The sequence below is a fragment of the Aythya fuligula genome, chromosome 1, assembly GCF_009819795.1.
Source record: "Aythya fuligula isolate bAytFul2 chromosome 1, bAytFul2.pri, whole genome shotgun sequence".
Lineage (NCBI taxonomy): Eukaryota > Metazoa > Chordata > Aves > Anseriformes > Anatidae > Aythya > Aythya fuligula.
Window position 1 is genome coordinate 140,325,672 of NC_045559.1, and position 24,277 is coordinate 140,349,948.

The following is a 24,277-nucleotide window of genomic DNA, read 5'->3' on the forward strand; positions in this document are numbered from 1 at the left end:
GGGACACAACGCCCTTTGGAGGGCTCGCCACCAAGCCTGGGCTCCCTTTTTCCCCCCTCAGAGCCCCATAGGAGGCAGGGGGGGGTTTCCAGGGGGGGATTTTGGGGCGGGAGGGCGCAGGGCAGCCCTGGGGAGAGCCACCCCATGGGCACCCATGGGTCGCCCGTGGCTGGCGCCTCCCTGCCCGCCCTCACCCGGCAGTGCTTCGCTGCGGCCGCCCCTCCGCCGGTTTTTCCTGTCGGAGAAGGGAAGGGGGAGCTGTTTTCTCCCTCCCTCCCTCAGCTCGCCGTGTATTTTGCAGCCCTTTTCACTCCTCCTCCTTCTCCTCCTCCCTCCTTTCTCCTCCCCTCCCTCCCTCCCTCCGCCCCGGCTATCTTTGTCTGCCTCACAGCCGAGCCCTCTCCCAGCCCCGCCGCGGCGCTGGGCGTCAGCCCCCACATGCGACAGCGGGGCCGGGGCTGCCACCTCCTGCCGGTGTGACCGAGCCGAGCCGGGCTGGGCCGGGCCATGCCCGGGCTCTGGGAGCACCCCGAGGCTGCCACCACAGCCTGCCGGCCCCGGCACCGCTCCTCTTCCTCCTCCTCTTCCTCCTCCTCCTCCTCCTCCTCCTCCGGCCGCCGCGCCATGGTGTGAGCCCCGGGGACCCTGCGGGACCCCCAGCGAGCTCGGAGCCCCTCCGGGAGGCACCCCCTTCCCCCTCTCCTCGGCTCCTTCCCTCCCTTTCCTCCCCTCCTTCCCTTCCTTTCCCTTCCCCGCCTGCCTTCACCTCCCTCTCCCCCTCCTCCTCCTCCTCCTCCTCCTCCCACCACCCATCCATCTATCCATCATCCCCCCGCCAACCCCTCCCAATGCTGGAGAGTTTCAACCCGGCGGGGCTGGGGTGAAGAAGAAGGGAAGGGCAGGAGATAAAAGAAAAAAAGGAAAAAAAAAAAAAAAAAAAAGAAACAAAAAAACCCCAAATAAGAAGAGGAGCCCCGCGCCATTCACGGCTTTTTTTTTTTTATTTTCGGGGAGGAGAGGAGGAAAGAAGGAAGGAGTGTGGGGGGGGGCGCCGCTGTTATTTAACGCCGAGAGGAAACAACAACAAAAAAAAAAATAAAAGAAAATCAAGGAAAAGAAAAGGAAGAGACGGGAAAATGGCGAACGATTCTCCTGCGAAAAGTCTGGTGGATATCGACCTGTCCTCCCTGCGGGTGAGCTCCGGGGCTGGGGGCGGGCAGCGGCCCGGAGGGGGGGGGGCCCCCCCCCATGATGGGGGTCGAGGGCCGGGGTCGGGCTCCCTGTGGGGCCGGGTGGGTGTGCGGGGAGCCCCCCGGAGGGGTGCTGGAAGGGTTTGTGGGGGGCTGAGCCCGGCCCTGGGCTGCTTTCCTTTGTTTGCATGCGTTGGCATGTGCGGGGAGAAGCAGGGCGCAACAGCTGCACGCCGCCAGCAGCGCAGCACGCCTGGCTGGGGCTGTGGCAGCAGCCATCGGCCGGCCGAAACGTAACCCCGCTCTTGTTTTTTCCTTCCCTCTGCCCTCCCCCCCCCCACCACCCTTTTCCCCTCTTTTCTAGGACCCCGCCGGGATTTTCGAGCTGGTGGAAGTGGTTGGCAATGGCACGTACGGGCAAGTCTACAAGGTTTGTGGCGGAATTTCGCTCCTGGCTCGCCGGCGCTGCCCACGGGGCTCTGACAGGAGCCGTGGCCTTGGCCTTGGCGCGACGAGTTGGCCGGCCCTTGGGCTCCTGCTTCGCAAAAAGGGGCTTCAACGCCTCGCCCGGCACGCCCCCGAAGCGATGGAGCAGCCCTGGGTGCCCCCAGAGAAAAGGCCGAGCTGGGCGGCCGCTGTCAGAGCGTGGCCGAGCCCTAGAAATAGCTCCCGGGGCTTCTCCCGAATCGCTCGGGGAGCCCTGACGGGGAGCTGCTGCCGCTGCTGCGGCTCGAGACAAAGGCACCGGCCTCCCCCGGGGTTGTCACCCGGCTCCCTTGCTGGAAAACCCTCGGAGCAGCGAGGCTGAAGGGGTCCGGGGCGAGCGGGGCAGCGGGGGGCACGCCACGCCGGGCGGCGATCAGATAAGCGGGGCAGATTGGTTTGGTGAGAATGAGGATCCCCAGAATAACCTGTTCGGCGAGTGGATGACTTTTAGAAAATAGAAACGGGAGAGTGCCCATGTGGGTGTGAAACTCGGCGGCTTTGCTCCTTTTTTTTTTTTTTTCTTCTTTTTTTTTTTTCCCTTTTTCCCCTTTCCAGCGTGCAAGTCAGTGGAACAAACAAATCCCGAGATTGCATGACTTTGCAGCGAGTGGCAGCTCCCAGGATGACTAATTATTCACACAGCCCTAATACTCGCAGACGGAAGGAGCTTGCCTTAAACTAGAAACGCAGGGAGAATTTGCAGAGGGAAGGCGAGATAACTGAAAGAAAGGAGCTCGATACCCCTAGCTGCTTGAGGTTTTTTTTTGTGCTGATAAAGAAGGCGGTGTCATTTTTAGGGCTTCCCTGACGGTGAGATGCTGCTGGGGCAAGCAGCCGAAGCACTTCGGTGTGTCTTCTGCGAGCGAAACACATGTCAGTTTGTTTTGAGGGCGTGAACCTCAGCCTTCGGGACACAGCCCGGCCCCGCAGCGTGCATCTCGGGGCTGGCAGGGCAGTGGCCAGGCTGCCCCGCTTGGCAGAGGGCTGCAAAACCCTGCACGGCTCCCAAAGTGGGTTGGGAGCTGCACTTTGACACCACCCGCCCGTGCTCAGCCATTTAATCTTTATTTATTTTTTTATTTATTTTTTTTTTTTCCCCTGCAATCCTTCTGCTCCAGAGCTTGCGTCACCCGCACCCTTCATAGGAAAAATCGCAGGGTGTGAATGTGTGACTTTATCCCCTCCTGTTAATTATTGCAATTTGGCGCATTGTTTCACGGCTTACTGGCTAATGCTTCGGCTTAAGTAGCAAAGTCCTGCTTGGCTTTAACTGTCTTCAGCCTGGAAATTGTGAATTTCGCTCCCTTGACGCGTGGGGCAGCTCTCGGGGCGAAGCTGCAGGAGGAGCAAACCTCAGCGCACGTGCTTGTGGATACGGAAGGGCCGGGAGGTTTTGGGGGCAGCTCCTGCCTGGCCTGTGCCACCAGGCTTCCCCTCCTTCCTCTCAGTTTCGATAGTGGCAGCGCTGTTTCCTCCTGCTTTGTAGCTGGAGGCGGGGGTGAAGGAAATGGCTGGGGAGGCTGCCAGACCCTGCTGGGGGGGCAGGTGCAAACGTCAGGATGCGCGCAGCCGCTTGGTGCCCCTCTGTCTTCGCTTCGCATGCGTTTGCACGCGAGGTGTGGACGCCTCGCAGGGCTGGACGTAACTTTCTTCTCGTGATTCAAGCTCGGTTTTATTCTGAAAACCAAAACAGCTCCGAAATGGGAATGCCAGTAGGCCCTGCAGTGGCGTTTGACTATTCGCAGCCACCGTGCTGCCGGGGAAAATCCTCCAGAGCCACCAGAGGCTGCATGTGTGCCCTGGGCGGGCTTCGGAGGGGCTGAGGGAAAAGGCCGAGCTTTCCTCCCTCTCTCCCTCGAGCCCCTTTTCGGCGTCGGTGTCGGCAGCGGCGCTGATGTCAGCCGGGCGCTGGCGGCAGGATTGGCTGGCTACCTGCCACCGCGGGGAGAGGGCATGACGTTATCTCCGGGCTTATCTCTTTGTCTCGCTGCTCGGCACCCCGGGGGTGCCCCGGCCCGGCCGGGGGTCTCCTTCCAGGTGCCGGGGAGCAGCACGTGGGGTGATTTTGGCCTTTCTCCGCCTGGGTTGCGCTCGCTGCAGGTGGCTCGGAGGTGTCTAGCGGCGTGTTTCTGGGGTTTCAGCCATTCGGTGGGGCACGAAGCTCGAAAATGCGAAGTTTTGGGCTGCTCTGCTTCCAGTCCGCAGCGCGGACGTAATTTTCATCGTCCTAACCCCGCTGGTGTGTCAAGGAGCCTTGTCAGTGCTGCGTGACAAAGACGACGTTACCCGGAGGTGAATCAGGGCCGAAATGAGCTCTGTGTGCCCCCAGGACAGGAGCAGCCCTTGTGTGATTGTACCAGAAAGCTCAGAATTAGGGCCGATGCCCCCAATTGCCCCCAGCGCAGGCCGGGGTGGCTCCCGGGGAGCCTCGCAATGGTTAACTCGCACTGAGAGCTCCTTGTGTTGATTTACGGAGCAGCCTTCCAAAAGTGCATGTAAATGATGCATATTGTCTAGCTGCTGGCTCATAAAAGGAAATGATGTCAGATGCGATCGTTTAAATGCTGATTTGAAAATAAATTAAAACTCGGGTAGATGTTTTCCCACGCCGAGGACGCCCTGTTGCTGCCTGGCCTGTAAGGTGGCCGCGTCGGGGGGCAGGGGGACAGCCCAGTGCTCGCTGTTCTGCACAAACTCGGCGGATTTTATTTATTATTTTTTTTTCATTTCTCCCTTCTCCCCGTGCTTGCTCTGGCTGCTAAAGGGCCCTCATTGTGGATTGAAATGATCTGGTTAAACACCAACACAATTCCAGCCTTATCGCTCTGAGGGCAAGCCGTGCCGAGGAGCGCTGAGGTCACTGCCTGCCAACTGCTCCTCTTCCCTTCCTATTTTGCAGGAATTCTCTCCCCGAGTGGGAATTTACTCTTGGAGAAAGCAGGGAGGGCCAGAGGGTGGCTGGAACGAGAGTGGAGAGTGGCATTCCTCTGGGTCCTGTGGTTAGCTGCAGCCCTTAACCCCCCCCTACCCAACCTTACCCCAAATTTGCTGAACTTCTGATCGGTTCCCATCTCTTGAATCCTTCCTAATTAAGTATACATCAGCCAGGCAGGTGGCCAGTGGGGATTACTGATATTTATTTTTATTAAAAAGAGAAAAGAAAGCGACCTGCCAATTGTGGGTAACCACATGTCCCTCTCATTCTTCCTCCCCCGGTCCATCTGTCTGTTTGTCAAAATGTCTTTTTTTTTTTTTTTCACCTTGTGCTAAATCCTGGGGCAGGGACCCTCTGTTAATGTCGTTAGAAGGGGCCCTGGCCCTCGGGAGCTTTGTGCAGTGCTTGGAGGTGATGGGTGTAACAAAATGCAACCCAGAGTCTTACGCTGACTCCTAGGGATTTATTATTATTATTATTATTTGCTGTAGGAAGATCCCAAGGGGAATCCCATATTAGAAGAGGTGTTCGTTTCCCCGCCTTCCTTCGTTGTGTAGGTTTTTTAGCATAAAATCTTTGGGCCAGCAGGCTGGCTGACGTTCCTCATGTGGTGTGCTGTGTGTTTGTGTGTACACACATCGTGTTCCAGCCGTTTTCCTTTCAGTTGGTGCTTTCTGTTGCAAGCACGATGTCAGCCCGGCGGTTCGTCTACCTCCTCTCTTGGGATACGTTTTCCTTGGAGAAAAGTGGCATTTTTGGTTTCCCCTGCTTCACATTTCTGGCTGTATGCTCTGGCTCCTCCAGAAGCGTTTCTCCTTGCCTTTGGCTGCCATTGGTATTTCGGCTCAATAGCAGCGACTCGCACAATGGGAGCCTGCCTGTAGTCAGAAGTTACAGTCAGATCCTTATCTGCGGCGTTATTTCGGGTCCCCGTCCAGCTCCCGCTGGGGCTGGTGGAAAGAATTCAACGCACTTGAACGAGACGTGGACTTGGGAGGGGATCTCAGAGCCTTGCACAGGGGGTTTCTTAGCAAATACTGTAGGTTTGTAGTGTTACGGGTCCCTGATTGTTCCTTGGATCGGCACAGGCTCAAAAATAAAAGATGCTGTTGGTGCTAAAGGGAATCAGCTGCAGGAAGGGGGAGGGAAAAAATCAACTGTGCAAACTGCTTGGGAGCTGTGAGGTAACTTTGAATGTTGGAGACACAGAGATTTGCACATTGCATCTCGGTATTACTGTCAAAGTGTATTTCCTGCCTCGGATGCAGCGTGAAACAACTCGCACAGAGGCACGAAGTATGGCACTGATCACAGAGCAGCCAGAACCTCTGCGGTTATCTGTTTTCGGCGTGAGAGCAAGGACAGAGCAGCTTTCTGGAGGAGGAGGGATTACAGGCTGGAGACACGATAGCCCCGCAGACAGAGCAGTCCCTGGGCCCTCCTGGGCTTTGCTGTCCCGCAGCCAAGTGCAAGCTGCAGCTCCCAATGCAACGAGGAGCTGCGATTTGACCTCGGTGGCGTTGGATTTAATTTGCTGCTGATGGGGAAGGCCGGGAGAAGCAGCACTGAAGCAGCCTGAAAGCCCAGCGAGCGAGGAACAGAGATGCCCACGCTTGCAGAGGACCTTGCATCAGGATCAGGTGGACGTACGGCTGGAGTGGGCTTCTCTGTTTTCTGAAGGGCGTTGGCTTCTCCTGAGGGTTTTCCCATGTCCTCCTCCTGCTCGATCTTGCATCGTGCTGCCAAGCAGAAGACCAAACGCATGGGAAAATCCGGAGCTGGGAGGAGACGGTGACACGGCTCGGAGGAAAGCAGCCTGGCTGAAGGTGAATTTACAGCGAAAAAAACTATGAACATATGAACTGGCTGCTGATGAAGGAGATGCTGGCTTAAACGCTGAGGATTAGTAGGCAATGCGTACCTGTGGGAAACAAAGGCAGCGTGGAGGAAACTGCTCAATATAAGAACAAGACAGCTTCGTTGTCAATAGAAAGACATTGTAAATATGCATATATATTATGAAAGAGATCAGTCTTACCCATGGCGATCGAGGAGCCTTCTGCTTTCGCTAGCCAGCCACGCTTTGGACTCCTGCACGTTGAAGGAAGGTTTATTTACACGCCTTGTTGTGCTGAGGAGACCTGCCTCACCCCACCTAGCCGGGCTGTGTCCGTGTGCCAGGACGAGGGATGTCATCCGGGGGAGATGGTTCAGTGCTCCTGGCGAGGTGCTTCTCTCCCAGGCACGCTGCACCTCCCTGGGTTGCCCTGCCACCGTAGCTGCTGTCACTGCAGGCATTCAGACAGGACACTGCAAGTGCCAACAAGCCCTGAGCAGCCTGCCTCGTCAACCAACCCGCTGCTGTGGTAAGGCTCCGCGCCTGGATGCAGTCCTACAGGTATTGGGGTGCTTATCTGCTGTGTCCCCGTCCCCTCCCTTTGGAGCTGCCCCATCGCCTGCTGATAGGAGCTGCTCTCCGTGCGGGGACCCAGGGCTTCGTGCCGGTGCCTGGAGGAGCTGCACGGGCTGGAGATGCGTCCTGGAGGCAGTGCTGCTGCTGCTGGAGGGGGTCCACGCTCAGCTGGGATCAGCAACGCGACTGCTGGGCTGAGGGGATGAGCCCTGGCCACTCTTCACCTTTCTGCTGTGCCTCGAGTGCCCCCTTAGCCCCAGGGGGCTTCTGGCGAGGTCCTGGTACCCCATCACCTTCACCACACCACTTAAATTGGTAAAAGAGCAGCAGCAGCTCGACATTCTTGCAACAAATCTGATTATTGGTAATCATTCGGGTGCTGCCACCACAAGAGTCCCTGCTCCTGCTGGTTTACCTCAAAGCTGGCGCGTTTCTTGTTTGGAATTTTTGCATTTGGAGCTGTTCAAGATTGCTGGAAATCTTAAAAACACAGCAGCCAATTTGAGCTAAGCTTCGGTAGTTTCAATAGCTTCTTCCTAGGATTTTGTGAGAGTGGCTGTGGGGGACGACAGCGGATAAAAGTTCGCCGCTCCGATTTAAACAGTAAGCTCAAAGCAAAATAAACCTCCCTAAAACCTGCCCCCTGCACTTGGAGCCATCTGATGGTTCGGGGTTGTTTTGTTTTCAAAACCAGGAAAGAAAAGCTCAAGGTCCTTTGACCTTAACGTGTTACAGTAAAGTGTTCTACCCCGTGCTTGTTTCTGTGTATCTTAAAGGGTCTGGGCCCCAGGAACACGATGGTAACTCATTATTTTCCTTATTTTTTTTCTCGGGGGAATTGGCACAGTGGTGTCTGAATGTCCTGACGAGGTATTTCCTGAGTGGAAGCTCTAATTGCGTTTCTTTTGTGCTTCCCAGCGAGCAGATAGTGCTGTGTCTCTCCAGTTATTTTACTGATAGGCAAAAAAACGCATTCAGCAGGGCGAGCTGCAGATGCACGTGTCCTGTCGCTCACTTACAACTCGGTCCTGTGCTCTAGGGCTCGTAGTGGAGAGAAGCAGGTCAGGCGGATGGGCTCTGGAGACCACCAATGTTAGGATGAGGTAAATCGCAATTTACACGACTCTGCCTGTGCCCGCTCATCGTAGTGGGAACCTAGGGTCTGAAATGTAGGTCTTGTAGATGTCTGAGGCTGGACAGACTGCCCCTGCCCCATGCCACACACGGGGTGGCTCCCGCTGCCTGCCCTCAGCTGTAAGCAGCAGGATCTTCTCTTTTTGAATGAATTACGTTGTTACAGAGAGTGCATTTATTCCGGGTTACTGTTTTACAGGACAGAATTACAGAAATACTCCAGCTCTTTTGATGGTATTGATAAGGGCTGTAATTAAGTGCCTGACGTCCAAGCAGTGTTTTTCAAAGGTGTGCTTCTTCTCTAAGGTATCCTTTCCCATCCAACCTGTTTTGTTTTTTTTTCTGTCGTTGTATTGCTTCTCTGTAGCTGCAAGCTTGCCTAGTAGAATTGAATCTGGTTGTGAATCTTATTTTTAAATGCCAATCTGTTGTAAACCCGAGTATCTTTTCTCTAATTAACACTTTCTTTTTGGAGGCAGTATCCTTCATGTTCCTGCAGCAGCTGCAGCAGACATTCCCAAACTGTTTGAGATTTCATATTCCCTACCATTTGTTAAAATGAACCATGAATTGCATGGAAATCTCCCTTACAAACACAGAAGGAAGCGGAGCTCTCCTGTGCTTCTTCCCTGGTACTCAAATCATCCCCTGCGCCTTGCTGCTGAGCGAGGCTGTGGGAGGGAAGCACCATGGGGAACTGATGCTGTGTGGCAGAGGTAGGATCCAGATCTCTGGGCGTGAAGGTCCTTGCTTTAATCAGAAACCATCCCTTCTTTGCCTTAACCATAGCTGAGGTCGGCTTTGATGCTTGCCCTGGCCGAAGAGAGGGAGGGCTCTGGGTGTTGGCATCCTGGTCTCTTAATACCCCTCCGCGGACAGGGCTGCGTGTTTTTGGGCATTGAGCAGGAGGACTTCATGCTGAGAGCCTCGTGGTCCCCCTGTGTGCTTTACCCACGTTTCGCAGTAGGATCGCTGCGTGCTGCCTTACAGACGGCGGGTTTATAGGTTTAAGAGGCCTTTTTGCAGGAAGCCCTGAGCTGAATTGCTCCCATTTAACTGTGCTGCTGTCTGTGCAGGAGGTGGGGCAGGTATTAGGATATTTTACCATGACTAAACATCAGCGTTAATACCTTTAAAATTGGTATATTGACGTTTATGAGCAGATACCGCATTACGGTGATAGCTTCAGGGGCCTTCTGCTGTTTATGAGAGCTCTTGGTTGATTTAGAAAGCAAATAAATACAATTTGAAAGCCACCCTAACACAATCACGCATGCTAAACCGAAAATGCAAGGCGATGCTGCACCCCAAGCCTGTCCCACGCTCCTTATTTTAGCAGATTAAGCCCTTAGCTCCCTCCTTTCTTCCACCTGAAACCAAATAAAACTCTCTGATCTTACCTTGGGGGTCCCGGAGAAGTCTTTGCACGGTGTCCTGTGCCTTCTAAGGGTTAAATCCTGGAGCGATGACAAGTGGATGTCGAGGACATGTTTGAAGTCATGTGAAAGAAATGTGAGTTTCTAAATAACTTGAGTGTTAAAAGAGATGGATGGGAAAAGCTTTCCTGAGCCTTTGTGGAAGTCTTATATGGCAAGGAATGAAAATCTTTAATATTGACCTAATTTTATTTGTATTTAAGATCAAAGAGCTCTTGTGAATGAGCTGCTTGTTTTATATGTCACTGGCTTTATGGTTTTATGAATGGCTGGAGGCAGTAAATCAGCCCTGAGTAATGCTACCTTTCCTTAGGTTTCCTCTGAGGTAATGGAAGAGTGCTCTGGTTTCCTCCTCAGGAATAAAAATATATTAGTTATCGACCGGACTTCTTTCTGCTTAAGTTGCTGAGTTTGGAGATGCTTCCTCACGCGCTGGGTGTGGTGGTAGCGCTTTCTATGTGGTTTTGGGAAAGGAAAAGAGAAGTGGGCAAGGGAACCAGCCCACCAGATCTAAGGCCTTGCCTCCTTCAAGGTGGCACCCAGGATGTGACTTGGCAGCGTCTTCTGCTGCTGCTGCTGTTACCTCCTAGCATTTGGATAACCTGATTGTGTCAGCGTCTTCTCATGCTATAAGGAAATAGGTTTTGTGTACCTATGGTGCTGTGTGGGAAAGGGGAAGCTTAAGAGGGGAGTTTTGCTTTGTGCTCCCCAGCAGTAGGATTCCCTATTGCAGAAAGGAGAAGGGAAGGTTAGGCAGATCTCTGAAACACCTTGGGAAGTATCTGGTTACTTCCCAGGTTACAGGGAGATGCTTGCCTTGCACAGAGCTGTGCTGAAAGCACCCTGTCTCTGTAGCTCGGGTAGGAGAAGATGGGAAAAGGAAACGTGAACTGCGTGTCAGGTCTGTAAAGACAGCATCACCTCAGTTCAGAGCTCCTTGGGAGTGCAGAAAGGAACCGAGTAGCCTTGGGTATTGAAATGTCACAACACTGTTCATGTCAGCTCACTGCTGGGCGGATACACGTAAGAGAGGAGGAGCTGAAACTCTTGTTGCTCGTGTGGGTGCTGGAAGAGCCTTCCTCACCTCTCTGCATGTGGCTGGTGTGCCTCGTAAGAGCGGGGGGTACCCGGTAATCAGGGAGTCTCATAAAGCCACTTGCACTGCTGCCCTTTGTCAGGAACTGGCTTTTTATCAAGGCTAGCTGAGAAGCTGAGAGTGCGTTTGCCTTCCAAGAACTCCTGGTTTAAAGCTCCATTAATTGTATGTCAGTTACCATATGTGTTATGATAATAAGGAAGGGTGGAAAGGACTAGATTTATTTTGGTAAACATTTCACCTAGTAAAAATTTAATAGCTCATCCGCCTTCGAGGGCTGTTCCTTTTTTTTTTTTTTTTTTTTTTTAATGTGTGCAGATTGTGCTCGGGGTATCCAGCAGCAGTTCTCAGCGTTTCCCAGAGAGCCCAGCTCATAACCTGACCTTGCTGTGCTGCTCCCGTGGGAGAGGGATGGGGCTGTGCAGGGATGCTCGGTCCTGGGTTTCTTTGCAAAGCACAGACTGGGTTTGCCTCTGCCATGCCGGAGTCTGTGGGTTTCTTTTAATAGTGCCTACGGACAGTTTTGAAAGATGATAAAAACAGCACGCTGAAATGACTAGGGACTCGGGTCTGAATCACAGCCATCAGCAAAACCGCCTAGTTTCGGGAACCTTTCTGCACGACGTCAGAAAAAGTCTTGTGAGGGCCCGAGCCAGCCTTCTTTTCCCCAAATACTCAATTTCACGATTAGGATGTTATGAGGGAAATGTTTTGAATGTTTTTGCTGTCGTAGGCCTGCGGGAATAATGTTCTTCACCGATTATGCAGGCTGTCTCTGAATTCATAATTTAAGAGGCGTAAATGTCATTTGGGAGAAAAACAAGTGCAATGGAATAAGGGTATGGTAGAGGTAATCCTTCTTATCGCAGTGTTTAGGTGTGTAAAAGGTATTATTTTCTAGAAATATCACTTCTCAGTAGTGCCTCATGTCTTAAAGATTTAATCTTTCCTCCTAGGATGAGTTTTCTTTCCTCTGTTTGTCTCTTTTCAAGAGGTTTGTCTCCCTTTGTGTGGCTTGTTTTGTTCTTCTCACCCTTCCCTCATACTCATCTGATGTGGGTGAGTTCCTCCTGCACTGCTCCCTTCCTCTAAACTCTACACTCATCCTTTGCATTTCATTTCTTCCTCTGGGCTTGTCTGTGGCTTTCTTCTATTTTCTTTTCTTTTTTCGGTACCAAAGTAACTAACAAATAGCAGGGGTATAGTTAAATCCATGTGACCTCTGGTACTGGCTGCAGCTCTGCCAATGTGAGGTTTGTTTGTTTTTTCATTAATGTGTTTCTCCACATGCATTCTGCACCTCCTTTAGATCTTTTTTCTTGCGGTTTCTTTTTACCCTGGCTTTCCAAAGAAATGAGCCTTTTAGCCTGTCCTCCACAATTTTTCAACCTCCTGGCTGACTTGAGCTGGTGACTTGGTATGGGGTGGAGGCCTAAAAACCTTAGAAGTTTCACCAAAATAGGTGATTAGGTAGAGAGGAGTGATAAACCTGGCTACTCTTCTCTTACCTGTGCTTTCTCCTAGAGAAAGCCCATTAAACAAACCCCTTCTTTAAAGGGGATTGGGAAAACCTGTGCCAGGCCTCAGGCCCAGCCTGCCCGCAGCTCTGTCAGCCTGTGTGGAGGGACAGTGGGGTCGCAGTTTTTGCCTGCCAGCTGAGCCAAAAAGTGAAGGAGCACGGTCTCCTGCTCCCACAGGGGTCGGATGGCAGTGTCTGTCACCGAATTTGGGCTGGGGGGGTCACTGTGGCCTTTGTCCTCATTGCTGGAGGACTCAGGCCTTGGGCTCAGGCCTTGGGCTCCTCAGGCGAGGGTTGGCGGGATGGGGCTGAGGATGCTCTCTCCAAGGGCTTGAGACTGAATGTTTTTAGTGCTGATTGAAAGGCATCAAAAGTCTTTGTCTAGACAAGTCAGGCTGCCCCTGGCACACGCTAAGTCCCTGCAATTTAAGCCTGGAGCCCTGTGTGTGCTAACCTCGGGCCTTAAATCCAGGGCTCGACGAGCCCCCCGAGCTGGTGGGGGACGAGCTGGGGGTTTCTCTGCATTCGTCTCTGCTGCCATCTCAGCTGGTGCCTGCCTGCAAAACTGTTCAGGAGCAGCTGTAAAACGTGGATGTTCTTTCTCTTGTCAGCTCCTGTTTGAATAGGGGCTTTTTCATGACACATGCTTGTTTACTCATGTTTCTCTTTTAAGGAAAGCAGTTAAAGCAGGCAATAACCACCAGCAATTCAGTGCTCCGTTAAGCATGTAATAAACCAAACCCCAGATCCCTCGGTCTTGAGCTGTCCTTTGTTTTCGCGATTTTGGGGGAGGAGGGGAGGCAAGGCGGCACAGCAGCAGGACAAAAGGCTTGCCTGCGATGCTGCGCGGCTCGCCTGCTACGGGCACCGCCGGCCTTCCCTGCCGAAAAAGAAGCTCACCATCAACACCTCACCTTTGCTCTGCCCCCACGATGCAAACCAGCGATGGCTTGCGGAAAGGAATGGGAACAAAGGATTTTTTTAAACCAGTTTGTGGATGGGCGTTTAGGGCAGGTGTCTTGCAGACTTCTGGGAAACTCTGGATGTGAAAACAAACCCAAAACACAGGACCTAGTTAGCTCCGGACTGCCCCTTTCAGCCTCCAGCCCTACCTCTGCAATCCGTCTGCTCTTTTGCAGAGAGAAAGGCTTCGTGCTGCTTCTCTGCCTGCTTCTGCAAAAAAAGCATTTCTAGAGGAGAGCTTTCTTACGCATATGCAGAACAAATTTTAGCAAAACATTTCGCTTTCTTGTGTCTTCAGACTTATGAAAATGAACCCAGTCATGACTTTTCAGAGTGTGGGCTGCAGCAGAAGCTCTCAAGGCATTTCACTGCTGATTCTGATGCAGCTGTTTGTTTAAGGCATCTCTTTCTAAGCTGGAGGTGGCTGTTAATTTTATTCAGGGGAGGAAAACGTTTGCGTTGCTGAGCTGGATCCTCTGTAGCTCAGCTGATTCTTGTTCTCAGGCTGGGTGTGGCAGGTGAAAAAGACGTCTTGTCAGGAGGATAAAACCAGGGAGGGCTGCTTTATATTTCAATACAACGAATTTTGAATAACCTTCTCTAGAGTGTACTAAAGTGCAACACGTGCACTTTACCAGCACCCCCTGCCCCGCTTCGACTGCTCTGTTTTAAACCATTTCAGTGCTTCTGGCTCTCCAAAATTTGATGCAACTTCTGAATGCTCAGCTCCTTTAGGTATAAAGAAGAGCCGGGTGGCTCTATGAGCCCCCTGAGCCTGCAGCTTTGCCCCTGTTGTTGTTGTTGGTTCTGTTTGGCCCCACAAATGCGGGCAGGGCATCCTGAGGCGAGCAGCTGGCATAGCTGCAGGCGATGCTGTGCTTTGGTACTCACAGTGCACCGGCCTGCTGGGTTTGCCAGGTGAAGTGAAATTAGTTATCCAGGTTTTCCTTGCAGTGTGGATGAATTTGGGCACGTGGAAGGGCGTGAATGAGCTTGTGCCACGTTGCGAGCAGTGGGGGATGAAGAATAATAAGCTGATGTCCATCCCCTGTCCAACACTGTGTGCTAATTGCTATTGGATCTTTATTCAGTCCTTCCAGTGCTGGATAATATTGCAGTGGTCCCCCTGGTAGTGGCCAGCAACAAATTATGAAGATCACAACTCTCCTACTCCATTGTCTGCAATGTTGAGCGTATTCACATAGCCTTTTCTCAGGAAAAACACGATAGCACCTATTGCTCAAGCTGTTTTTTTTAAGATTACCTCCTTCCCCCCAGCCCTTGCTCTACAAGGAAGTGACAGTTGTGGGCGGATTGAGCCAAGTCTGTTTTTTAGGTATTAGGAGGTACTTAGAGGAGTTTCTGTGGAGAGCACCATCTGGACACAGAGATTCATTTGTTGAGGAGCTGTGCTGATCCCTGAGGAAAATCGCTCGGGTGTGGTGTGTGTCTGTACGCTGCTGTAGGCTGAAAAGGCAATCGTGGAAGGTGTGGGCTGTTACGTGGCTACCGTGGGACTTTGAGTTTCTTGTAGAAATAACTGGGTGAAAAATAGCAGGAAGCCTAGGCAAGGGGGCACAGCTGTTTCTTGAAGGGTCTGGTGCTGGCCTCTGTAAGGCACCAACCAGACAAAGGGTTCTGATCATTGCTAATCATTTTAATCATTTTGCTCCTATATAACAAATTCAGCCGTAATGTAGGTGCTTAGGTACTTGGGGTTCACTTCCCCCACTGCAAACGGGTCACGTTCTTGGGCAGAGTTTACATTTGAAATGAAAGGGCGCGTTTCCAGCTCGACCCCTCTGTTTGGATTGCCAGAGCAAACTCAGAAGGGTTTTGCCCTTGGATGGGGATCTGTTTGTCCTGCGCTGCTGAATTTAACCTGCTGTGGCTGATGCTCCCGGTGAGGGGACTGGTTGTGGATCAGGGCAGGGGGATGGGGCGCTGGGGGTGCATTGCACTGCTGGAGCTTCACGTGGAGGCAGCAGGAGGATGAAAGGGTGCCCTCTGAAAAGAGGCGCCTCGTGTCACCGATAAGTGGTGCTGAGCAGGAGTCCTTTAGCTAAAATACACATCTGCTGTCCAGTTCTGTTTAAACTGAAATTACCGAGCAAAGAAATGCACCCTGGGAGCAGATTAAGCCGTACGCGAGGAGAGAAGCACATCTCTCTCAGGCTCGGGTGACAGTGGCATGCTTAAGGGTTTTCTGCATTAAATATTTGATAAATCTGTAGTAGACTCGAATTCTGCTGCCTTTTAATTACTTCTGATTTTTAAGCCTTCAGGATCTTGATGGTTTTCTTCATCCCGCCTTTTTTTCTGCCCCCACGGTGATTTAGTGGTTATTTCATTTTTTTTTTCAGCTTAGAAAGAGTTTGATGCCCTTTCCAGCAGGGTTCTGGCTGTTCCTCTCCCACGGAGGTGTAGTTGGAGGGTGTTTGCATGTAGCTGCCGAGCCTGTTTGCTTTCTCCTCGGCTGCCGACGGAGCAAAGGTCGCAGCTTTCACCTGCTCGGCGCTGAGCAGCAGCCTGGTCGCGTTTCCAGCCTTTGCATCAGCTCATCTTCCCAGGGAGCCGTGCACTCAGGTGATTTCTGCTTCCAGATGCACCCACGGGGTCCCCACGTTGTAATTTACGCCAGGCAACGTGGTGGTGTTCACGATATGCCGAATGCGGAGGGAGGTCAAGGGGAAAAAACCAAACACCAGAAGCAGTTGCTCGTTGCTGTTTCAGGCAGTCTGTTCTTGCTGCTGCTTTAGCACTCGTGCTTTGGTCCAGCAGGCTCTGGACTGTGGAGGGTAAAAAAAAAAAAATGTTTTGTAAGCATTGGTGTGCCAGGGAGAAAGTTTTGTTGTGAGGAATCAGCATGTCCCTGGGCAGAGCGGGGCTGCTAAAAATACTTTCACCCAGCTCGGGGTGTAGGCCGGGGGCTGGCTTGCAGTCTTGCCCCTGTTTTAAGCAGATCTGTGGTTGTTTGTCTCCTGAGAGACCTTCCCTGTACCCTGTTAAGCCCCTCTCTGGAGATGTTTTCTGCAATTTTATTCCCCGCAATGACATCTGAGCTTTGGATGCCCCGTCCTTCAGAGTATCCGATACGTGGGAAATTAATCTTTCCCCAGTCTGTTTTCCATAAGGTTGTAGGTATTTAAGAAATGCTGGAGACAGCTGAAACAAAAGGCCTTAGCAGACAGAAAATCTAATACCAGCCACCTGACTGGCTCTGTCTTTCCGAGCTGCCTGCTAACAGCCCTCATTTCCCTGTGACTTGGGGCCTGGGCGAAGTGGCTCCTCTCTGTTTGCCAAGAGCTCAGTTGCGTATTCATCAACCCTAATAAAAATGTGTGCTCAAGACCAGGCAAGCGCCTCGCCATCCTGGCCCGGCCTGAACGTCTCTGCAGCTCTTCCTGGTGGTGGTGGTGGCCGGAGCGGTGCTTACCCCGTGGGTTTGGTCACACAGCTGATAAGGTGATACCCGTGGCAGATTTTAAGCTGGCCACAGGCGACCCTCGGGCTGCCGGCAGGTTGGGAAGCTGCAGCTCAGGTGGAAGAGCCCGGTGGTGCCACCTTCCTCCGTCACCTGCCCGTGCTTGTCAGCACCTTGGCGTTGCCCAACGCCGGTTGAACTCCTTGTCAATTCATCTCTGTTATACAAGTCATCTGCTGACAAAACAAAGATCTGGGTCACCGCTCTTAAAATAGATGCGGCATTAAGCAAATTGCTCCAGCAAGCTCTCCTTTTCCTCCGAGAAGGCAGCGTCAGCCCAGCCTCACAGGGATCCCCCTGAGAAGCACGTCCTCCTCCTGTGGAGGCCCTGCCAACTCGGCCACGCTCCCCCGACAAGCTTTTAAAACGCGGCGTCCAGCTGTTTGCATCAGGTTTGGCTTTGCTTTAATGCAGATGCGTGCATGGGTGTGAGCTCTTTCTGCAGGTGGTCCTTGCCAACCTTGCGTCTGGTTGTGGTTTGGTGCCCGGCGGGGCCGTGATTGGCACGTTTGACTTCCTCCTGCAGGAGCTGCGAGAAGTGATGCCCATGCCAGCCCAGTGTTGCCCTCGCTCTCAGGCAGGGTTCAGCGGTGCCAATTCCATCTTGATAAGAGTCATCCAGCAACCGCTTTGACCGCACTGCGCCAAGCCCTCGGATGGGTGTGCAACCAGTCAAGGTCGAATTACTCACAAAATCCTTTTTTTTAAGGTCGCAGCCAGCGCTCTGTGGACTCTCTGATGCCAGGTTTCCTTCCCGACGTGCCCTTCTGTCAAAGCCCCGCGGGCTGCTGGGGCCTGGGCTGCAAAATTTCAGGAAAAAGGTGCCTCAGCACCCCCCCTCAGCACTGAACGGAGACATTCGTGCTGGGAGGTGCCAGTCTGCCCCCAGCGAAGGACTGAGGGACAGAAGGAGCCAAATTCTTCTGTAAACACCGTGCTCAATGAGAACACAAAGCTTGTTTGCCTCCTTTATCAGGCTTGCCAGTAGGTTACAAGTCCAAACCGTCTCTTGTATATCAGCTAAGGACAAAATCATTTCCTTTCGCGGGAAAAATCAAGGAACACTGTGGTGACTGTTAGGGATATTTCTCCACTTCCCCGTCCTCAGAAGCACATCCCCACGGTGTTTCTGTTGCCTGCTTTACTTGGCTTATCGGGAAAAGCTTCCGAGGTGTTTTTAGTTGGGCAAGAACTGGGTGTGCCGTATTATGGGTATATGGTGATGAAGTGTTGCTTTGTTTCCTTTTTCCTTCTAAACTGTTGTACCTCAGAGGAAGCGATAATGAGAAAACAGCAATGCCAGGCACTGGCTTTAAACTGCCTGCTCCGAGGGAGATTGCTGCTTTGAAAATGAACTCCTTTACCTTGACATGCTGCCACCGGGGTTAATCCTGACCTGGAGCCTCGCGCTTGCCTTTTCATCTCACGGTCTGCCCAACTTCCAAATCGCGGATCTAATCACCTTAAACAGAAATTAAAAATGCTAAACTGGGGGAAGGCTATGTAACTGTTTTCCTAAGGAGGCTGTTGCCTTGGCTTAGCCTTTGTTGGTAGATGGTAGAAACTCAGGAAATGCTGAGCTGTTGTTTGCCCGAAATCACTAAGTCAGGGATTGAGGACCAGCAGTGGTTTCAGGTTATTGTCACTCTTTGTGTTCCAGCTCTCCTCAAGTTTTGCTGGGCTGAGCCCAGGACCACATCAGGGTGACCTTCAGTGGCTGCCGAACCTCAGTTAGGACCCGAGCTGTGGGTTTTGTGCTTTAAAATTTGATTCAGGAAGGTCAGTGGTTGGTAGAGGAGATGTTTGCACCAGGATGGCTGCTGTGTGGGCCCAAAGTCATTCCCACAACAGTACTGAAGTACTATGGTAGGGATTTTCAGCAGGACAATGCTCAGTTGTTGTATACATCACTTCCACACCATATTTTCAGAAGTTAGGTCTCTGTGTTAAACTTTCCTTTTACAAAATTGCAGTAAATTGAGCCCCAAATTGTTTCTTTTTTAAATCATGGGGGTTAAATATTCATGTGGGCTAGAAAATAGCAAAAAGCAAATCAGAGTTTGCTGGAATGGTCTTGTTCGAGCGGTGCTTTATCTATTCTCCTTGTCGCTGGAGATATTGAGCAGCATCTTACCGAGGGTTTGAATGGTGAAACGCTGTGAGGTGCTGATTTTGACTAAAAGTTTGCCTCTCCACAATAGGTAAGACAACAAAAGGAAGCCAAAAAGGGTAGAAAGGTGGATGTCATGCAAAGGGGTGGGATTATTGTGTGGGATTAAAGCCACACGTGGAATATTCCTATTCAGGCGTTTCATGCAACTCCTGACTAAGAGGTCTCACTGCTGCATTGCTGCTTGGTCTTCTCTGTGTAGTTAACATGAATTTTTCAGGGTACGAGAGAACTGTGTGTGTTTTGCACATCAGAATAACATAAATCATGCATGTTAACATATTAAAGAGAATGCTAACTGCTCTGGCAGGCTGCTAGCTGCTTTAAAATCAGGATTTGGACATTTTTGCCCTCCCTCTCTCTTGGACACATATGTGCGTGTATTCATTGTTAGTCCCTGTCTCAATCAGTAGGTTTATGCAAGGCTCAATCAGGTTGATAAAGGTGAAAAAGGATCCTGCCTAATACAGCTTATGGTGAAAGTGGCACAGTGAGTTCCCGGTGCCTGCACAGCAGTCCCCTGCTGCATCAAGGAGACCTGATTATACAACAGAACTAAGCGGCTCGGGATACTGCCGTGAATTATGGGCTGGCTTAAGTGCTGTGATACACGTTTCTGCCTTTATTGACAGCGGAGGCATAACAGAAAAACAGAAGAGAAAGCCGAGATATCGACAGGGCTTACCTTTTCTGGCTCTCTCTCCGGGTTAAAGAAGAGGTTTCCTAATGTAATTATAACCTGCCCCTTCTATCCAGGCTAGCAGGAATAAGCCAGGCTGTATGGGAGCTCTGCTGCGTGATGTTACACAACCGTGCTTATTTAAATGTGGCTATTTTTGTGATGTGCTCTGTACCTTAATGGGAGTCACGGATACAGGTTTTTGACCCACTGAAACAGAGAGGTGCGACGCTTGTGAAGTTCCAGTGAAATCTGGTAGTTTCCCAGAGTGTTTGCACTTAGTGCAGGGAAAAGGTGGAAACTTAAGGAATATGGAAAAAAAAAATCATACCTGCTTGGTGTATTTGTATGCCTTTTCATCCTGTGAAGAGCCAGTGGTTTATTTCTCCTGGCCTTCCTTTCTTTGGATCTTATTTTGCTAAGCACGATGGTGTAATTTCGGCACCTTAGGTGCAGATCCTTCTCACTTCTGAACGTCAAGACGTCTGCAATTAATGTCTCCGGCTCACCTATTTACTCAGACGATGTTCCTCCTAGAGCTGAGAGAGGGATAAACACTTCAGGGTGATTCATCTGCCCCGTCTTAGACCCCGATCAGGAGGTGACTGGCTGAAGTTGGATGCCCTGTATTGGGACAGATGTGCTCCCTCCCTCTCCCCCCGTGATTTCACCAGCTCGGGCGGCTTTGTGCAGACGAGGAGGAGGAGGAGGAGGAGAAGGATTTCACAGCTGGTAGGTGAGGTGCAAAGGGCACTGTGCTGGGGACGTGCTGGTTCAGACCAACTGGCTCTGGGAGCTCCAGTACGATACCGACTCAAGCATTCAGCTCTTCCTTAGATATGCAAATCCTCTCCCAGCTGATTTGGCTGGGAGAGCCGGGCGTCTGGGTCTCAGGCTGATGAGATTGCTTGTTTGTTTATCCGTGCGGGGTTTTCAGCATTATAAACTCCGGGTGTGATTATAAGAATAGATTGCGTGCTTTTTTCACCAACAGCGTGCCCTCTGCTGCGATCAGCCACTGCGCTCAGCGCCTACGTGCCCGTCCACAGCTTCCTGTCCTCTCGCCGTCTTTGCATTCTGGTTGTTCCAGCTCTCTCTTCCTTGGAAACAGCTGAAGGTTTCAAACCTGCAAAAACCCTACAGGAACGCTACGAATGTGGTCTAGTAAGGATCAAATCATTAATGCGTTCCCGAGAAGCAGCACACTGTTACCTTATTTCTGTGCAAGCTTGGAGCTGCGACTTACTTAGTCGCCCTGGGTGAATCAGGGTGATCTAAACAGGCTTAGAAGAGGGCAAGTGTGGAGAAAATTCACTTCGTGAGACATTCACTGTAAAATGAGGTTGCCTGCTCTTGGGCTCGCGTTTAGTTTTTCCTCCAGGGTTTTATTTTTACCCTTGCGGGGTTGGAGCCGCAAGCAGCAGCCCCGGGCCGGAGGGAGGAGGGATGCAGGGCTTGGCCCCGCTGTCGAAACAATGTGCTTGGGAAACTGGAGATTGACAATTTGCGAAAGCTGGTGTTAGGGCCTTTTAATGCCTCGTTGGAAGTGCTGAGTCCTCGCAAGGCGAACTCACTCTGCTGGTTCAAATCTGCGCTTTCTTTATATATTTATTACTTCAAAACAGGTTATCTGCCCACTGCAGCTCCGGCCAACGTGGGCACATGCGGCTGCTCGCTGGTACCCGGTCCGGGATGGGAAGAGCACGGGGCCTTGACTGTGCTGTGGGTGTTGTAGGGTGTGAGGGAAAGGGGATGGTGCCCGGCTGGCACGGGTGTGCTGGCAGAGCCGTGCAGGGCTCGTATCTCGCCCGGGGCTGGCCCCAATGGCACGCGCCCAGCAGGAGCGGGGCTCTGCCCGTGCAGCTCCCCCGCCTCTGAGCGCGTGTCGCGGGCCCAGCTGCCTTGGCGGGGTGCTCTGCATGTGGACGTGGCCCTGAGCACCTTCTGCTGGGGCCTGCTGCCAGCTTTCGAGCTAGAAAATACACGAAACTCTGTTAAAAACCTCAGGCTGAAGTGTGGCAGGGAAGCCCCTGCAGTTTCACCTGCGCCGAGAAGATAAGCGTCTAGGCCTCGCTCCACAGGGGGCTGCTCAGCCCAAAGAAATGGTTCCTGGGGTTGGGATTGGGAGCACCCTGCAGTGATCTCAGATTCATCTAGGTTGGAAGAGACCTCCAAGATCACCAAGTCCAACCTCTGACCTAACACTAACCAGTCCTCCTCTAAACCATATCACTGAGCTCTACATCTAAACGTCTTTTAAAGGCCTCCAGGGATGGTGACTCCACCACCTCCCTGGGCAGCCCGTTCCAGTGTCCAACAACCCTCTCGGTAAAGAGGTTCTTCCTAACATCCAACCTAAAACTCTGCTGGCGCAACTTAAGCCCATTCCCCCTCGTCCTGTCACCAGGCACGTGGGAGAACAGGCCAACCCCCACCTCGCTACAGCCTCCCTTGAGGTACCTGTAGAGAGCGATAAGGTCGCCCCTGAGCCTCCTCTTCTCCAGGCTGAACAAGCCCAGCTCCCTCAGCCGCTCCTCGTAGGACTTGTTCTCCAGGCCCCTCACCAGCCTCGTTATCTCACCCCATCTCCCCCAGATCAGTTCACGCTTTGAGTTTCGTGTAGAAATGGGGTGTTCCTGTTCCATGGCACCCTACTGCTTCAGAGCAAACACCGTGCAGGCCGTGCCAGAACAAGGCCAACCCCAGATCTAGCTAGGTGTTACCTTCTCTGCCCCCTTCCAAGAGCCCTAGGAAGATCTGCTCCCTCTTCCCCATCCTGCCCTGTGTGGGGTAGCGGATGTCCCAGCCAACGCAATACCAAATTCACTTTTTTGTTGTTGTTGTTATTGTTGTTGTTGTTTCTCGACGGGAGATTAAATCAACATGCAAAAGCCACATCAGAAAACTGGAATATAATTTCGCTTTACCCCGGGGCCGTGGCAAGGGCGTGCGACGTTCTTTACAGGTTTTTCACCGAGATCATATTTTGGCCGCGGAGCCCTTTTATTTGTTTGAACTGGGGATGCTCCCTCCTCCTGTTTACTGTTTTTTCCCCCCTCCTTGTGCAAGCCAAACATCCCTCAGGTGCGCAGCTGAGCGAGTGGCAGGTGGGTGGGACTGAAGGCAAGAGGAGGACAAGCGTATGCAGGAAAGGGCAGATTCTGGATTCCTGCTGTGGGGATGAGTAATCGCTGGAGGTGAAAGCAAAACAGGAAAGCTGCAGACATCGTTTGGGCTTTTTCTGACGTCCCCCTTTTCCCCACCCGAGACCTGCGTACCTTTTTGTTACTTAAGCTCTAAGCAGGTGAGCCTCAGAGCTGCAGGAAAAGGTGTGTGGGTTGTGGGTTTTGACGGTATGGGAAAAACTTGACAAATTATCCAGGTATTTTTCTGTTTTTACCATCAGCTTTGAAAACGTATTAGATAGCCAAGTGCCAGATACTGGATTACGTACCAGGAGGATAGCATAGTATTCATTAGAAAGGAGGTAAAGGAGTTTGTGTGCCACCTGGGTGCGAGGATATAAAATTCCTGGCTTGTTTTTCTAGGATTAAATTTGACTACGTAGTGTTTTGGGGAGCACGAGGCATAAATGGAGACTACTGGCGTGATCGCACAGCCTGGCAGTGGCAAAAGCTTTGTGTACGAGACCATGAACAATGGCTCTAAACGCGCTGCTATCGATTTTCTTCCCCGCAGTGTTTCATAAATACTGTGCAGTTGAACTCGGCTCTTAACCTCGCGCACAGGTTGAATGGTGAGGCTTCTCACCCGTGTCAGATGGCTCACCCGGTAAAAAAAAAAAAAAAAAAAAAAAAAAAAGCAGCAATCTTACAGCCCAAATCCCATCAGGACATGAAAACGTGCCCATTTGCAGCCTGATATCACGCAGGGCAGCAGGCAAGGTCTGGTAGCCCCCCAGGATGATCCCTGGAAGGTCTGGCAAAGCTCAGGGAGAGGAGCACGAGGGCTTCAGGCTCCTGACCCCAACCACGACTTGGTTTTCACCAAACGGTTGCTATTTCGTTGAATATTGCATCGGATATTCAAGCGCGTGAGCTTCCCTCTTTCTTCATATTTTTGAGATGCTCCCATTTATGCTGGATGTGCAGGTGCCTCATTTACATTCCTAGAAACACAGCCCCGGTGTTTTCTTTAAAGTCAAGGTTTCTGATCTGCTGCACCGACTTCGCTTAAGGCATCCTTGGCATCACTTTTGGCTTGCCTCTCTCAGACGTATCTCCTAGAGTGGATTGTTTCACAATGCAGTCACTGTAGACGGTGACGTAGCCGTGATACTACCGAAAGGAAAGCGAGCAAAAAAAAGGACCTGTTGGAGTGAGGTTCCTCCTGCAGCCTGTCATTCGTGAGCCCACATGTGCTCTTGCACACGGGTTTCTGTCTCAGTGTATCTGATTTCCACCCGCGTGTTGTGATGTGCCTCTCTGATACCTGACCTTTGTGTAGTTTCTGCTCAAAATTTCGCAAAGCTGGCTTTGGTTAAGCGCTGCCCTCCCCTACCGGGCTTACTAATTGCCATTTCATAGGGCAGAGCAGTGCGTACCGCTGAAAGATGTGCTCGGGAGTACCAGCGGGAGAAAAGCCCGCGCTGATCTTGTCTGTAGGAGGAATGACTACCCCTCATAAATCAGGTGACTAACACCCATGCAGGCAGACACACACGCACCAGGAAAAAAAAAATATCCAAAAAATCCCCCCAAAATCCCAGAAACAGTCTGAAAACGTTCCCTTTTCCTTTACACGTCACACAA

At 51.8% G+C, this 24,277-nt stretch overlaps 1 protein-coding gene across 9 annotated transcripts in view; it reads left to right on the top strand.

The window, feature by feature from the left end:
* Positions 1–760: 760 nt before the first annotated feature.
* Positions 761–24,277, top strand: part of MAP4K4 (mitogen-activated protein kinase kinase kinase kinase 4) — a 133,980-nt gene continuing 110,463 nt past the window's right edge. For all 9 annotated transcript variants that reach the window (XM_032199667.1, XM_032199676.1, XM_032199702.1 and 6 more), the window contains exons 1-2: positions 761–1,193; positions 1,555–1,620. In XM_032199667.1, coding sequence (XP_032055558.1) covers positions 1,137–1,193; positions 1,555–1,620 — 123 coding nt within the window. In that variant the 5' untranslated portion in view covers positions 761–1,136. The remainder of the gene's footprint in view (positions 1,194–1,554; positions 1,621–24,277) is intronic.